The 15,336-nt window shown below is 39.2% G+C and overlaps 2 protein-coding genes across 6 annotated transcripts; both read right to left on the reverse strand.

Annotated features, from left to right (window-relative positions):
* Nucleotides 1–837: 837 nt before the first annotated feature.
* On the reverse strand, nucleotides 838–7,255 carry LOC111442676. 4 transcript variants are annotated; one of them, XM_023080146.1, is made up of 14 exons: nucleotides 7,079–7,255; nucleotides 6,658–6,772; nucleotides 5,765–5,826; nucleotides 5,511–5,598; nucleotides 5,377–5,438; nucleotides 5,204–5,300; nucleotides 4,318–4,740; nucleotides 3,492–3,959; nucleotides 3,231–3,386; nucleotides 2,849–2,956; nucleotides 2,690–2,749; nucleotides 1,929–2,004; nucleotides 1,801–1,846; nucleotides 838–1,193 (listed from the first exon to the last, which is right to left on the reverse strand). In XM_023080146.1, exons 2-14 carry the CDS (start codon nucleotides 6,754–6,756, stop codon nucleotides 1,034–1,036), a joined length of 1,905 nt encoding a protein of 634 aa, XP_022935914.1. In that variant the 5' UTR covers nucleotides 6,757–6,772; nucleotides 7,079–7,255; the 3' UTR covers nucleotides 838–1,033. The 4 variants fall into 4 exon arrangements, with proteins under 4 accessions (XP_022935914.1, XP_022935913.1, XP_022935912.1 ...); XM_023080145.1 differs by having other exon boundaries at nucleotides 6,658–6,775; XM_023080144.1 differs by having other exon boundaries at nucleotides 7,032–7,255.
* Nucleotides 7,256–8,183: 928 nt separating this feature from the next.
* On the reverse strand, nucleotides 8,184–15,336 carry LOC111442838. 2 transcript variants are annotated; one of them, XM_023080385.1, is made up of 5 exons: nucleotides 15,100–15,336; nucleotides 12,366–14,914; nucleotides 10,472–12,154; nucleotides 9,492–9,738; nucleotides 8,184–9,383 (listed from the first exon to the last, which is right to left on the reverse strand). In XM_023080385.1, the coding sequence occupies exons 2-5, from the start codon at nucleotides 14,874–14,876 to the stop codon at nucleotides 8,815–8,817; spliced, it is 5,010 nt and encodes a 1,669-aa protein (XP_022936153.1). In that variant the 5' UTR covers nucleotides 14,877–14,914; nucleotides 15,100–15,336; the 3' UTR covers nucleotides 8,184–8,814. The 2 variants fall into 2 exon arrangements, with proteins under 2 accessions (XP_022936153.1, XP_022936154.1); XM_023080386.1 differs by lacking the exon at nucleotides 15,100–15,336 and having other exon boundaries at nucleotides 12,366–15,093.

Below are 15,336 nucleotides of genomic sequence, written 5' to 3' on the forward strand. Positions count from 1 at the left end.
ACTGAAGTTTCGGTTTAGTGGGCTGACGTTCCCGAACGAACTGCCGCCATTTTTTTCAGGGGCGACCCGCCACTACTTTTTTTCTTTTTTAAAGAATGTTTTTTTTGGGTTAAAATATAATTTTGGTTGTATAAATTTTATTTTTTTTTATATTTATATCATTTTAATTTTTATATTTTCAATAAACTTTAAAATTAATTATTAAAGATACTTGGTATTCTAAAAAAAATTATGAAAATATATTTACATGATATTTTTTTTACCTAAATAGGATAAAAATTAACTTTGAAATGCTAAATTTGAGATTTATTAAAAATATTAATACAAATTTTAAAATCTTTCAGCTCAATTTATATTTACAAGATTAATTTTCTATTATTATTGATATTTTTGCTGTTGAATTAATACTTGTATTTATTCTATTGTATTATATTATTTCATTAATAACAGGAAAAATTATAATTTATTATCGTAAAATTTGTCATTTCTTTATTCGTTTTATAATAATTTACAGGTGTAGATTTGATAGTGAGAAAGGCAAGGGCTGCGAGAATGATCGCGGAGAACAAGGCTCGAGAGACATCTATCTCAACAAATATTATCACCCCTATCCTCCGTAGGGGTATTTTAGTGATAGGTTATACAGGAACGGGACGATCCTATTTGATCAAATACTAGCGACAAACTCCTATCTTCCTTTAATTATAGTATTTATGAACAAGTTCTCGAAACCATAACACCATTATTTCACCGTTAAGTGGCACTATAATGAATTTTAGAATAAAATAATAATAATAATGTCTCTAAGCTTTCTTGTGGAAATTATCCCATAAAATATAATTTATAAAAAAAAATTACAGTGTTGTTACAGTTCATTCGACTGTCAATGAACAAAATTTCACACTCCATCGAGAGTGATATACATATGTTTTATTTTAAACTAAAAGCAAACTTTTGATTACAATAATCAAAATTTGTGAGAATTAAGGAAGGAAATGACCTGATAATGGGAGCCCACATGCTTACAGAAGTCTTATCCAAAGGGATTATTGTTGCGAAATGAAACAGCAGCAGCATTTGGATTTGAGTTGGGTGCTGAATATGTTCTACTCGGCTGCTGGAGCGTGGCATTGATGGAGCCTGAAGGACTTGCGAAGGAGGATCCTCCATACTTATCTACTCCTCCTGGTGGTCTGTACACAAAGATTAATTACTTTTTACCTTCATGGTTAAGATATGTTTAGGATCCGCGTTCAAATCCCTCAATTACGAGTATTGTTAGAACCTTAAAAGGTAATTGTAGAGTTCCGGAGTTCGAATCACTCAACTCTCAGTAATTATAGTTTTAAAACGTGTCTATTGGAAAGAGGTTTCTACGTCCTTACGAGGAATGTTTCGTTTCCCTCTCCAACTAATACGAGATCTCACGATCCACCCTCTTTTGGTACTGGAAAGAGGTTTCCATATCCTTGTGAGGAATGTTCTCTCCAACCAATATGAGATCTCACAATCTACCATATCCACCCTCTTTAGGGCCCAACATCCTCGTTGGCTCCCCTCTCCAACCAATGTGAGATCTCACAATCTACCTTCCTGGGGGCTCAACGTCCTCGTTGGCACACGGTCCAGTGTTTGATTCTTATACCATTTGTAACAGTCTAGTCCTCTTTAGAATTTTCTTTTTGGACTTCTCCATAAAGTTTTTAAAGCATCTACTAATCTACTAGGGAGAGGGAGGTTTGCATTTCCCTCTCCAAACACATGTAATTTGAATTTGAGATTCACGTAAACAGAACATACCTCAGAGATGGAATACTCCCATAGACCTGTTGCCCCGCGTGTGTACCTGAGATTTGTTTAGAGGAAAATGAGCCTCAGAAAGATTTGAAGGTGACTACGGTGAGTTTGAAGAGCATGAACGATCTTACCTGAATATTGGGTTTCCGGTTGGTCGCTATAACTCCGTGTTAAGCTAGCAAGAGCGGGCATGGTACTAGGAGCACTCTGCAAAGATGGCGCAGAAGGAAATAACATCACAATTTAAATAACAACAAATGACCCAACCTCAACTAGCAGATACCGTCTTCTTCAGACTTTCTCTTGTTTTCCCTCGAGATTTCCTCAACAATCCTTCCCTCGAACAAAGTATACTCACTATAAGTCTCCCCTTAATCGAGGCTCGACTCTTTTCTCTAGAGCCCTCGAACAACAAAGTATAACCTTTGTTCGACGTTTTTAGTCACTTTTGACTACATCTTCGAGGCGACAATTCTTTGTTCGATATTTGAGGATTCTATTGACGTAGCTAAGTTCAAGGCATGACTCTGATACCATATTAGGAATCACGACTCTCCACAATGGTATGATATTATCAACTTTGAGCATAAACTCTCATGGCTTTGCTTTGGGCTTCCCCAAAAGGTCTCATACCAATAGAGATAGTATTCCCCACTTATAAATCCATGATCTTCCACTAAAGTAACCAACGTGGGACTCACTCCTAATAATCCTCAACATTCCGGTCCAAAACTAAATTCTCTTCTCAAACAGAAATATTTGCAAAACTTGTCTGATACAAGTTCGAGGAACGGAGGATCAAGCAAAGAACACAGAGGCAAGCAGATTACCAGTAGACAAGACAAAGGGAAAGAGAGAAATCAGAGGTGAAATGTCTGACTATTGTTCTTACCTGTGGGTAAAATCTACTCTTTTCATCATCAAGATCAAATGGGTTCGTTGGTCTTGCAGCCTGCAAACATAGAAGATAGATTAACAATCTGTTATATACTTCTGGAAAGAACAGAAAAGAAAGTTACACGATACAACACCATGAATTTGTTTCATATACCAGTGAGGTAGGATAATACTGCAAGCTTTGACCCACGACACGTTCAGCTCCAGTCTGCCAACCTGGTTGTGAGGTGGGAACTTGAGGGTAGTTTACAGCAAAAAGGTCCTGCATACAAAAGTGTTAGAATCGCACAATAAAGTACACATTCGATCAAGATGAACACAAATAACAAGAGCACTTACTATATGATTTCAGTTTACTTTACCGATATAACCACCTACTATCTTTTTACCTTTACCTTGTTTATTATATATGACCATTTTCCATATATATTTTTACTATCTAAAAGAATTGAATGAGCTATAAATAGGCGAGCAAAAAGTATATATATCTTAAAAGAAAAACATCAGTAATGAATGAATCATATTTAAATCATTACCAGAGGAAGTTCCTTTCTTCCGCAAGAACTCTTTTCCGGAGATGGAGGTTGGGATCCAACTTCATTGGTGGTTCCCTGAGCTGGTTTTGAATCAGCAACTATCTTTGCAGCTGGAACACTTGAAAATCCTTGTGCATTTGATTCCAATGAAGTCCACTGCAGCAAACAGATGTAGCCGCAAAAGCAGCAATATGTTAAGAAAATTTAAGACAGAATTGAGCTTAATTTCTTCAGATCAGAAATTCACATCAAGCAACTCACTTCTAAATTTGGCACGGCAGCTGAAGTCATCAGTTGTCCATTTATGACTTTTATTGCAATATCACCACTCTTATTGGATGTGAGTTGGGGAGGGCTCCCAGCTACAGAAGCTTGAACGTTGATTGGTAGTGCTGTCTGCTCCACAGCAAAATCTGGTGTAAGAGTACTTCCAGAAACAGTTGCTGGCGCATGGCCATTTCCAGGTCCATCAGTCGGTTTATTATCAGCTCCAGTTGATGGTACTGATAATTCAAAAAGCAAAGCTTCCACACTATTTGCACTGGGGGCTGGTGATGTGTTCTTCGTTGAAGATGACTCAAAGGCGTTCCAGTTGTCATTGTTAGTTGAAGGCATATGTTGGGTCTGTGATGCGGCAGGACCATCAGGCTCATCAGAACTGATGCCAAGATCAATTAGGCTCTCTACGTTGTCTCTTTTAGCTTCCACGGGATTAACATGAACACCAATCTGGTAGCAGGAGGATGTAACATGATGGAAGAAGTCAATTTCAAAAAAGAAGTATAAGCTTATACTAATAGGTCCAGTTTCTGTGTAAAAAATATATATCTAGAAACTTAATCATGGCTTATTGTGTACAAGTAGAACAGCTAAATCTTACACTTGATCCAAAAAAATTGCATACAAAAACTCCAATACACAACTTAAAGCATGCCAAGTATTTAAACAAATAGAAGAACCCTATTCCATCATAATTTTGAGGAAAGACATAAGAATATTACTGCAAAAATTGACATTACAGAACTAATAATACACCTAATCAGAATGAACAAGAACACTCAAGTATCCAACAATTTTAGCTACAAACCTGATCAGAGCTACCAGCGTCCATCCCTTTTCTTACATCATCCTCAAGTCTACGGGCAGGTTCATTTTTGCCCATCGTAACTTTATTATGAAATGCAACTGCAAGAGAAGACTTCTCTAAATTTCCTTGACTACGACTAAACAGGATTACTGGCCTGGAATATCCATTTGAGAGCTTGCGAATTCGAAGTCCATCATCTTTGGTTCTGTCATCTACAACCTCAATGCGTGTGAGGCTTCTCCTATAGCCTCCATATCTGGAGTTTTCTTTTAAATACGAAGGACTGCTTCTCTCATCAGAGTAATAAATTGGACTCCTGTGTTCCCTCTTTGAACTAGATCTTGACATCTCAACTTGCAGGTTCTGAAATCCACCATAATATGGAGTAACCCTTCTCCTTTCTTGGGATGAGTCCTTGTCAGTCTGTAATATTTGAAAATTTCTGTCAACACGCCGATTTTATTGAGACTTTCCAGTACACAGAATTATTCGTCATCGTTGGTTTAAATCCAAAAATGCTTTATAGCGAAGAGAACCTTACATAAATGCAAAATGTAAAAAACGAGAGATGTTGAGGATTGTTGGGAGGGAGGAGAGGGAGTCTCATATTGGCTAATTTAGGGAATGATCATGAGTTTATAGGTAGGAATACATCTATATTGGTACGAGGCCTTTTGAAAAAGCTTGAAGCAAAGCTACAGTGGACAATGGGAGTCCAAATATATATTAAAAAGCTGCAGAGAAGAGGACTTGCACACATGAAAATATTTTCTCTATCATTGAGCTTAAAGGAAATAAAAGCATTTCAAATTCGTGAACACCGAGCATAGCAACAAGCAAAATGAATGTTAACCAAAGTGAGTAAACACATTAGAAGAGAACTTACAAGCCTCAACCTCGGGAGCTCATCAACACTTTTCTCACCCGCGTATTTCCTATCAACATAGACATGCTTGATGAAGTCCCGAAGTTGATGGAGATTGCTGCTTGAAAATATAGGAATTAGAGGAAATTTTATGGCAGTTACAGCATGTATAAATATATAATGAGTTCAATAACCTGTTTTCTGGGTAAGAATGTCGCAGGGGATCCCACGTTTTTAAATATATCTGCTGTGCTTTCTATATAATGACAGCTTAAAGTTAATAATGGATGAGAAAGAACAAGTGAACATCAAGGGAACTGCATCTGACCTCATTTCCCGCTGCCTGAAGAGCAGTCACCTCTTCTGCCGTGAATTTTGCCACTGACACTGACTTTACTCGGTGAGTGAACTCACGACTGCAAAGTCGTAAAATTGAACCAAGTATCTTTATTGCTCTAACTAAAAAAAATATCTCTTCAAATTCAGTTTATGTACATTCTTTATAAAAAAAAAGTTAAAAAGTTATACGGAACAGAGAATTTCCACATATGCAGATAACTAAACAGTCATTTTAATACTTACTGTACTCCACTACAATTTGTACAGACAAATGTCAAGAATGTTGTACAGACGTATTGCGGTCCCTGTTGGAGGATACATGTAAATGTAAAGGATAAGTGTCGTATATAAAATTCATAAATATGGACAGAAGGAAGGATTATGAATGAAATCAAATGCCTGAATCAATGAGTATCAATAGCCAACTCAATCATCAGGTATGGATAGTATGGAACCACATGTCCGTGGCCCATTAGACTCAAGTCGCAAATTCTATCAATAAATTAACAGTTTTCTACAAAGAATATTTGGGGTAATAAATAGAAAATGCATAGCTAACTTGATAGTACATGGTCACATATTCAGCCACTCAAACACCCTGGGAAAAGTGAAGCAGATGGCTATCAATATTGCACTCAAAGAATTGACTATCGACTTCAAAGTAATTATGTAGCAAGAACAAGGTAAAATACGGCATTATGTCGGACTGAGCTGTCTGCAAAACACTGCCTATTGCTTGTCCTATATGATCTGAGTGAAATATATGCATACAAACACTCACTAAGATTAACATTAAAAACAAATTTGGACCTAATTGTACATGGATCTCTGAGACATATTATCCAAATGAATTAATTTGATCGACTTGTTGGCTCAAGTTCGGGAGCATTTTCCTGGTACCGAACTTTAGGGTTCCTCCTAATAACAGCCCTGTAGATTCTCTGCTTTAGATTAAATTCACTAGCAACGATCCTAAATACAGCCGGAAATCTACCAAGTTACCACATATGAATTTGAATCTAAATATCCGGAGGGAAAATCTCCTCGTAAGTGCTTAAAAAATCGGTATATATTTTATTAATCTCCGAATTTCTGGTTCCTCAAGGTAGTGGCAAGATGGGGAGGAATTCTCATACCAGACTATTGCAGTTAATACATCTTCGGTTCTTCGGAAGTTTCAAAAGATTACGTATGGTTCTTTCGATTTTCTCTTCTTCCTTGACACGACTTGCCATGTTTCAAACTTCGAATCTTCTTCATAAAAAAATCGAAAAGGAAAAACGTTACTTCCAGTAAACAATGAGTTGAAAAAAAACTTAGATCGATCTGTATACAGGCAAATAATTTCTAAACGGGAGGAAGACAAAATCTAGATTACTGTAACAATGAGAACAAAATATCCTCCAAACAAGCTCAAATGATTCATTACACAAGATTTCGCTTCTCTTTTAAGTTAATGGCTCGTTTTCCTTCAACAAAACGAATACAGAATGCAATCGGGAGAACGTACCTGATCGACGATGAAAAATTAAGAACCAAATGGCATTCAAAAGGAACCTGAGCGATGGTCGCAAATTTGTAAGAGAATAGCAAGAGCAGAGAAACGAGTCGAACCGCAAAGAATAGCAGGGACATGGAATGAAGGGATTAGGTTCAGACATGTATGCGAGAAAGTAGGTTGGGGTTTCAATGGCGGGAAGGCGGATTGGAGAGAGAGAGAGAGAGGGGAAATGGGCCGTTATCAACGGTTGGTTGGTAACTTTTGTGTCCTTTGTTGCATGTGACTATTTACATGAGCATCCCTTTGAAATAAAATATAACTCCCCTCATTCATTTATGTGTCACACCCGACGCTCTTGAGCATGGGAAGTACATACGACGATCTTTACCTTGTCGAAACAGACACTCTTGATGCACTTGTGATGAATATAACCCTTGGATTCTTTTTTCTGACGTTCTTGTCCGACTAGGCACACAAGATGTAGTTCTGATATCAACTATCACAGTCGTACATCTTTAACCGTCTTTGCCTTGTCCAAACCGACACTTTTGATGCACTTGTGATGAGTTCAACCCTCGGATTCTTTTTCCTAACATTTTTTTTCGACCAGACACACAAAATGTGGTTCTGATATCAACTATCACAGTCGTACATCTCTAACTATCTTTGCCTTGTCCAAACCGACACTCTTGATCATCGAATTCTTTTTTCCGACATTCTCGTCCGACTAGACACACAAAGTGTGAATCTAATATCAACTATCACGGTCGTACATCTCTAACCGTCTCTGCCTTGAAACTGACACTCTTCATGCACTTGTGACGAATTCAACCCTTAGGTTCTTTTTTCCAACATTCTTGTCCAACTAGAGACACAAAGTGTGGCTTTGATATCAACTATCACAGTCTGTGTGACTCTGATACTATCACGGTCGTACATCTCTAACCGAGTAGCTTCAGGATCTTAACACGCTCATGACATTTATTTTCATCTGAAAAGAGACGGCTAAAATCATTTACAATAATCCATTTATGATTGCGTCAATTTAAAAACTCGTTTCCCTAAGAGGAGAGGCCAAACACAAAAGAATTAGTTAAGAAAACCCTAAACAACTTGCAAAAAGTGAAGAATTGACTAAAAAATAGTGAAAAAAAAAAGGTCTGTGAGAAGGATCATCAGAGTAGTAATAGCATAAACAGTAGAATATGTATTTACAGAGAGAATATGGAATGGCATTGAAGAGATGATGATGTATTATTGAAGCTAAGATGCTCATTTGATGGATGGAACAAGACAGAAGAAGGGGGAGCTTTTAAAGTGAAACAAAAGAACAAGGTGATATGGGGAGAGCTGAAAACTGTACAAATATGGGGGAACCCTAAAAACCTGATCACTACAATGTTCTGCCACTCAAATGAGAGGATCCCTCTCAATCATGCTGGCCTAAAAAAAACCCTTCCTTCTGGATCTGGGAAGAGAGCTGTAGCAACAAATTCTCATCGTTTACGACTCGCTTTCGTCGTGTCAGAAGTGGATCTCGGACGCTCTAGCAACAAATTCTCATAACGTACCCCGCTCGTTTTTGTCGTGTCAGAAGTTCGCTATTAAATCTGCACATTAATGTAAAAAGGGGCTGTACTGTATACCATTGACAGAAGAGTAAACAAGGCCCTTCACTAACAAAATCGTCGTCGTTGTCGAAGCTACTCCGCTTGTCATTTAGATGCAAATCAGTGAGATCGAGCAATCGCAGGAAGTTGTGGTCGTTAGGTTTCGGATTTTTTTCACTTTTCTATCCATCGCCATTGGCGTCGTCTTGGGAGGCAGCTTTCATTGCTTCGGCAGTCATGATAGCAACCACTGCCTTGTGAATTGCAAGGTCTGCTCTGTAAAGTAATCGTCTCGCCTTCTCTCTTTTGAGCTTAGCCATATTGCGTGCGTGCTGAGCAGCACCAGATGCATCGCGGAGCCTGAACTCACTGAGGTCGGAACCTTCCAGTTGCTCGATAATTTGCCTTTGGGATTCATCAAGCTGATAATGTCGAGGGCTTGACCGCTCGGAATAACCGTTATTCCACCTATTTAACCCATCTCTCTTACCGATCGTTCTCTGATTGAAAGAAGATACCATCATAGAGTCATATGGAGATGACCACGCCCCATACTTTCTGGGCTTGCTCTTATGAAGTTTAGGTAGAAAACTCCTCTCCAATCCGTTATTACTCAAAATTCCGCCTTCAAGTCGTGGCGAAAATAAGCTGGGCGACGTGTGAATCAAAGGAGAATCTTCTACAAACTCATAGTTATGGCCTACATAGGCCATCTTATCATCCCCAAAGGCAAACCCATTCAATCTTCTACCTGATAAACCAAGTCGAAAGAGTCAAATAACTACGAAAGAAGTTCAACGTAAAGTTGTTCGAGTTCAATAACTAAATGAAACGGGTAAAAATGGACAATGGAATTTACCAAAGCTATCCTGATTATAAGCAATAGAATTGCTATGACCAGACACTGAAAACTTCCTCTGCGACCTTTGCTTAGAGCCTTTATTGAAGACTTCGAGGCCACGGGGCTTCAAACAGAATGCAAACATAGGTGGTTTCTCGACCGATGCAGCCTTCTCGTGATATCCATTGCAAAAATTGGTATTGTTTTTGTTAACTGTAGACTCCCACTCTTTTAATTGCAGTTGGTAGGTCTCCCAAAGAGGCGGCTGGAAAAGGCACAAGATGCATTTTTGTAGTGTCAATTTTAAAATATAAATATATGTGCAAACAAGTCATATTGTTCACAAAAGAAGAAAATGCCACTAACATAACAGACTGGACATCAACAACCGCAAGAGAGAGAAGAAAGATATGGAAAAAAACGATGTAACAGCCCAAGACCAAGCCCACCACTATTGGATATTGTTTGTTTTGACCCGTTACGTATCACCATCAGCCTCACAGTTTTAAAACGCATCTGTTAGGGAGAGGTTTCCACTCCAATAAAGAATGTTTCGTTCCCCTCTCCAACCAACATGGGATCTCACAATCTACCCTTCCTTGAGGGCCCAGCGTCCTCGCTGGCAAACTACCCGGCGTCTAGCTCTGATACCATTTGTAACAGCCCAAGCCCACCGCTAATAGATATTGTCGGCTTTGGCCTGTTACGTATCGCCGTAAGCCTCACGGTTTTAAAACGCATCTATTAAGGAGAAGTTTCCACACTTTTATAAAGAATGTTTTGTTCCCCTCTCCAACAGATAATGAATGACTTATGCGAAATAAATGCGGGGCATATCAGTCTCTACCTCATTTGCATTTTTTAGCTCTCATGGAGTCAATAACTGTTACCAATTTCGTTTTCGATAATTATTTCTATCAAAGCAGCAGCGCGTGCGAGGAAGAGCAGAAAATGCAGAGGACTCATAATGTGAAGGAATTTAAAGACCAAAACGCTACCTGAAGATTCCGAATTAAAGGCATTCCCTTCCGCCGCCTTTTCCGCTGCCAATACTCGAAGATGGCTTTAGTCGAACCTGAAACCAGAGTTTCATTCATCACCTCTGCTATCTCATCATCTGTGAACTCATCGCATTGCTGAGAGTATGCAGCCTTCTCAAATGCATCCATTGTCTTCTCGAAAAGCTCACTTGAAACCTCCCCCAAGCCACTACTACTGCCAACTTCCGAAGAACTTTCCTTGATCCACTGCTCATCGTCGCTGTCCATGTCATACAAGACACGGTTTGGGTTCAAAGCCATTTCAACATCTGTTTCTACCTGCCGGAAGTACTGGGAAGGATTCCGCATAAATGCAACCTCAGCTACATGTTCATCATTTTCCTCTATCAAGCAAACACCAGGGATCGGAATATTTTTAACAGAAGCTGCTCTAATGTTTCGATTGTAACACTCCTCGTGCAACTCCTTGAAGATTGCCCACTGACTCCTATCTGGAAACTCCAAAATCCAGTCCTTTTCGCCCTTCCACATCATAGCATGTGTATACCGATTTGTAGATCCAGGTTGCAAAAATTGATGAGCCTTGTAAGAGTATTTGGTAATTCCTGAAAGTTTGATAGCAAGCTTCCATTCATTATGATCAAAGACTTCTAATACCACCCTTGCCCCACATTCTCTCCACCCTCTATCACCAAGTGTAATCAACACGTTTGCATCACATGACAGTAGTTCTAAGTTCCTTTGGGATCCACTAGCTACATCCAACCTCTTCTCACTAGCCCTTCTAATTCGCTTGAAAGGAATTGCTTTAGGGTAAGAGTTTCTGTTCTTTGAGCTATAATCAAAAGCTCCAAAAGGCAACAAGTAGGACACCTGAGTTCGGGGTTTCTTCGTCCTATTTCCCAAACTTTTGTTAAGAAAATCTTTTCCATCTGACCATCCATGTGAAACCAATCCAAATGGTGAGTTATTCTTATTTCGATGCCATGTGCTTCGTGGTGCAGTTGGGTTAGGGCTGGGAATGATGCCAGTATTCACATTCCATGCTATATCCATAGAATGCTGAGCACTGTGCAACTCCCCATCCACAGGCTGAAATGATGGAACCTCAACACTAAGGTCATTCAAAAATGAATCTCTATCAGATCTTGCCACATTAGGTAAAAGAATTACTTTCTTTGATTTGTTCTTTCCCAATGATCGCATCCGCCTCTTGACATCATTTCTAGTCTTGTTTGAGTCCCGAGACCCTGCACAAGTTTCAGCAACAACAAGACTACTCCTTTTATACTGGGAGGACTGTACCCCATCTCCGTCCTCACCATCAGAGATACCAGTCCCTAGATCTGACTGAGCACAGGAATTCCAGATATCAGACGTCTTTGACGAGGTACTAAGACTATTAGTACAGTCATCCATATACACATCATCGACAGTCAATTTGCCAAAATTTTCTGGATGCTCAACTGAATCGTGATGTTGCAAACGTAAATGAGAAACACACTGTTCCATTAGCAGCTTGAGATGCAAACTAAGGAAAAAGGTAGGTGCAGCAGTAAAAGAAAGAGCAAAAGCAGGAAAGTTTCTCTTCATTTCATTGGAGCACAAATTAGAGTGACCATTGCTCACGCATGCAGCTCCTTTGAGGTTGATACCAAGACTACTAATCTTCTGTTTGACCTGATCAGAGAAGAAACACTGAAGGAATTACTACAAGATGAAATATCTGGCCTTGGATTGGAAGATCATGTAAAACAAGGATAAGAGAAAGCAAAAAATACATTAGAAATTCGTGTAACGTGCTCGGACAACAATATCGTTGGTAGCACAACCAAAAATAAAAGAAGAAGAAGAAGAAACAAAAAAGAAAAAATATAGACGAAACGGCTACCTTGACAGAGGAAGACTGGCAATGAAATGGAGATGTATGGAACTGTCTTTTGCTATTTTGAAGCCGTTTGATGTTATCGTAGGTGCATTCAGTCAATGGAAGCTGCTTTGCGACTATGCAATACTTCTTCAGCCGCCAGTCTAGATGAACCCACTTGGAATTTTTTATTTCTGAGAAGTTATAGAAAGCAAACACGAGCTGCTTTCCGATGTCCAAAAGGCAGGAGAATTTGAACCTGATAGAAGTAACGGGACATTGAAAATCGGCATACCTTCCCTGTTTACCGGGTGACCGAAACATTTTCAGGACCAGAAAAATGAAAGCCACTGCCTGCATCAAGCAACCTTCAAACAGGAGAAATCTCAACCCAACCACATTATCCACAAATAACAACTCTAATTGAACCTTTGGCCATAGTAACGTCAATGTACCATATTGGATGAACATCGCCAGATGGAATAGCCAAAATGTCTCAGCACAAGAAGTGACATTCAGGAATGAATATTCTGGAATGCTTAATTCGAATCTCAACTGTCCCACTTCCATCACTGGAATAGCCAACTGTAACAACCCAGCATCATCAACACACCATAGCAACCTATGCACTTGCGTTCTTCTGGGAGAAATATCTCGTTCTTCCAAATCATCAATTTTACCAACACTAGAAAAAAATGAAGCATGTTTTCTTCTATAGGCATAGTCTGTCCCACGCTTAAGGGACACTTCAGTGCCTATGTTGCGAAACCTTTTCCTAAAATATACAATAGGAAGTTTGCTTGTCTTAGAACAAGTGGTGATTTCTGAAGCAGATTTCTCTAACCTATCCATATCTCCTAATCTTTCTGGCAATCCTGAAAATTTAACACGTAAATTTGCTGGCTTTTCATTTGCCTGGGACCCCGATTTTAAAGATAGGCAGGAAGTTTTCTGCCTCTTTGAACTATGAGAGGGAGATGATTTACTACATTGAGTAGATCGAGCCAACCAAGAGATAATTGGCTCGGAGTCCTTATAGCTACCATTATTGCAATCATCCTCCAGGATCGCAGCGTCAGTTTCTTTTCCTTTCCTGGATCTTGGTCTCCCTCTCTTATTAGCAGGATTACTTCCCACCACCGGCTTCCTACGTTCTTCCCTACCAGGAACTTCACTAGGAAGCAGCAATAGTTTGAACCTTTCATTTTGAAGATCAATCCATTCTTCATCACGATCATCATATTTGACATGATGAAGCTTCCTTTCATTATCATAGTCATTCACAAGCCCATAGTACCAGATTTGATCTAAAGGCCAAAAGACTTTGATCCTCCTGTTCAATACCCAGAATGCATCCAAGTCCCCAAAAAAAATTTCATAAAAATGGCGTCTTTTCCGTGAGCTTTTCTTTTCTTTTCTTGGCGTCCTAGGCCTCAATACTCTGCCGGCAGAATCAACTGATGCAGATTCTGAACCAGGCTTAAGACCACGACCATCAATATGGTGGCCAGGAGGCAACAAGAAGGATAACCCATTTGCTGGTGGCAATGAACCGTTTGGGTTTGAAGAAAACCCAGTGCAATTTTGATCAAATCTTGAAGATAACATTCTGGCAGCATTCTCCTCCAGATTCTCTTCATCTTCTTCCGGGTAGCCATCACGTCGCTTAGTAGAATGTGATATCGACGCCTCGCCCTCCTTTGAATTACTTTTGCTCCCAGATGCAGAAATCTTTCTTTTCCTGACATTCCTTTGTGATTTTTTGGGGGACAAACTGACAGGTTTTACAGCCGAATGATCAATGTGCTCACCTTCCTCCTTCAAAAGCAAAGTGAAATTTGATTCATTTACTTTAATCAACTGATCAACCTGTCCATCTCCCTTCTTCAGATGCCGAGTTGAGCTTAACCCATTTTGCCCTTTCTCTTTTGAATTTTTAAGCCCCGTCTTTCTATTCGTCTTACAGCATTCCACCTGATCACTGGGATCTTTGGCACTAGATTTAGAAATCTGACCCACAATACCAGCTTTACCATCCAATTGCCCATATGGTTTCAAAATCTGACCATCAACAGATTTTTTTCTCCTAACAAAACCACCCCTCTTACGCTTAGGAATTTGCATAACATTTTCATCTAAAATAAGTGGAAGTTTGTTAAACTCGCTACTGCTATTTAACTTTTCTCTTGACTCTGACTTCAGGGCCTTCTTAGAATCATGCCCACTTGAACCTAGCCCAGCATCATATACTTCATCCAAACACCTCCTGCTCCTGCTATAAATACTACTGAAATTACTGAGGGACACCGTTTTCCTATTTCTCCTCTCGGTCTTCTGCTCATCACCATCCTCTGCCCGAACCTTTCTCTTTAATCTCTTATTCTGAACCTCTTTGGACACCTTTGATTCGTATAAACTCTTGAGATCCAAAGATCTCGATTTCTTCGGTGTATCAGTACCATGTGAGTTTCCTAAGCTATTTTCCATCGACTTCCCCAAACGAAAACTCCCAATCCAGAAACCCCCAATTTTCATGTTCCATCATTGTACATGCATATAAACATTTCTCAGATCTGTATCACCGAACCCACGCCAAAAATGAATAAAAAAAAAACAACAACAACAAAAATTCTGATCAAACGGAAGCGCAGAGCGATCCCATCCAATTATCCATGCATTCATAGTAATCTCGGATGGATTCGGATAGACCAAAACTCATAAAAAAAAAAAATTAAGACAACGAAAATCATATACCTACCTCGACTGATTGAACTGCGAACAAAAATCCCTTCGTCTACGAATGGTATCGATCATAAACCCGAAAGGTAAATTAGGGCTTGAATCCGAGCCATCTCGTTCGAAACCCTAATAGATTCCACAATTTCCCCAATTAATTTTTGGCAATTTTTGAATTTTTGCCCTAATATTTTAATTTTAACCGTGAGAAACGGACGAAGCTAGGGTTTCTTTTGGTTCTCCCCGAGAAAGGGTTTAA

The sequence above is a fragment of the Cucurbita moschata genome, unplaced genomic scaffold, assembly GCF_002738365.1.
Source record: "Cucurbita moschata cultivar Rifu unplaced genomic scaffold, Cmos_1.0 Cmo_Scf00005, whole genome shotgun sequence".
Taxonomy (NCBI): domain Eukaryota; kingdom Viridiplantae; phylum Streptophyta; class Magnoliopsida; order Cucurbitales; family Cucurbitaceae; genus Cucurbita; species Cucurbita moschata.

Bases quoted from the DNA above. Each gene is read 5' to 3' on its own strand.
- LOC111442676 (XM_023080146.1), bottom strand. From the start codon at position 6,756: ATGGCAAGTCGTGTCAAGGAAGAAGAGAAAATCGAAAGAACCATACGT. The intron at 5,439-5,510 runs GTCAGATGCAGT...GTCATTATATAG, and splicing joins TTCAGGCAGCGGGAAATGAG to AAAGCACAGCAGATATATTT. The intron at 2,957-3,230 runs GTAATGATTTAA...TTTTGTATGCAG, and splicing joins GAAGAAAGGAACTTCCTCTG to GACCTTTTTGCTGTAAACTA.
- LOC111442838 (XM_023080385.1), bottom strand. From the start codon at position 14,876: ATGAAAATTGGGGGTTTCTGGATTGGGAGTTTTCGTTTGGGGAAGTCG. The intron at 12,155-12,365 runs GTAGCCGTTTCG...TTCTCTGATCAG, and splicing joins GCCAGTCTTCCTCTGTCAAG to GTCAAACAGAAGATTAGTAG. The intron at 9,384-9,491 runs GTAAATTCCATT...TTGGTTTATCAG, and splicing joins TTATAATCAGGATAGCTTTG to GTAGAAGATTGAATGGGTTT.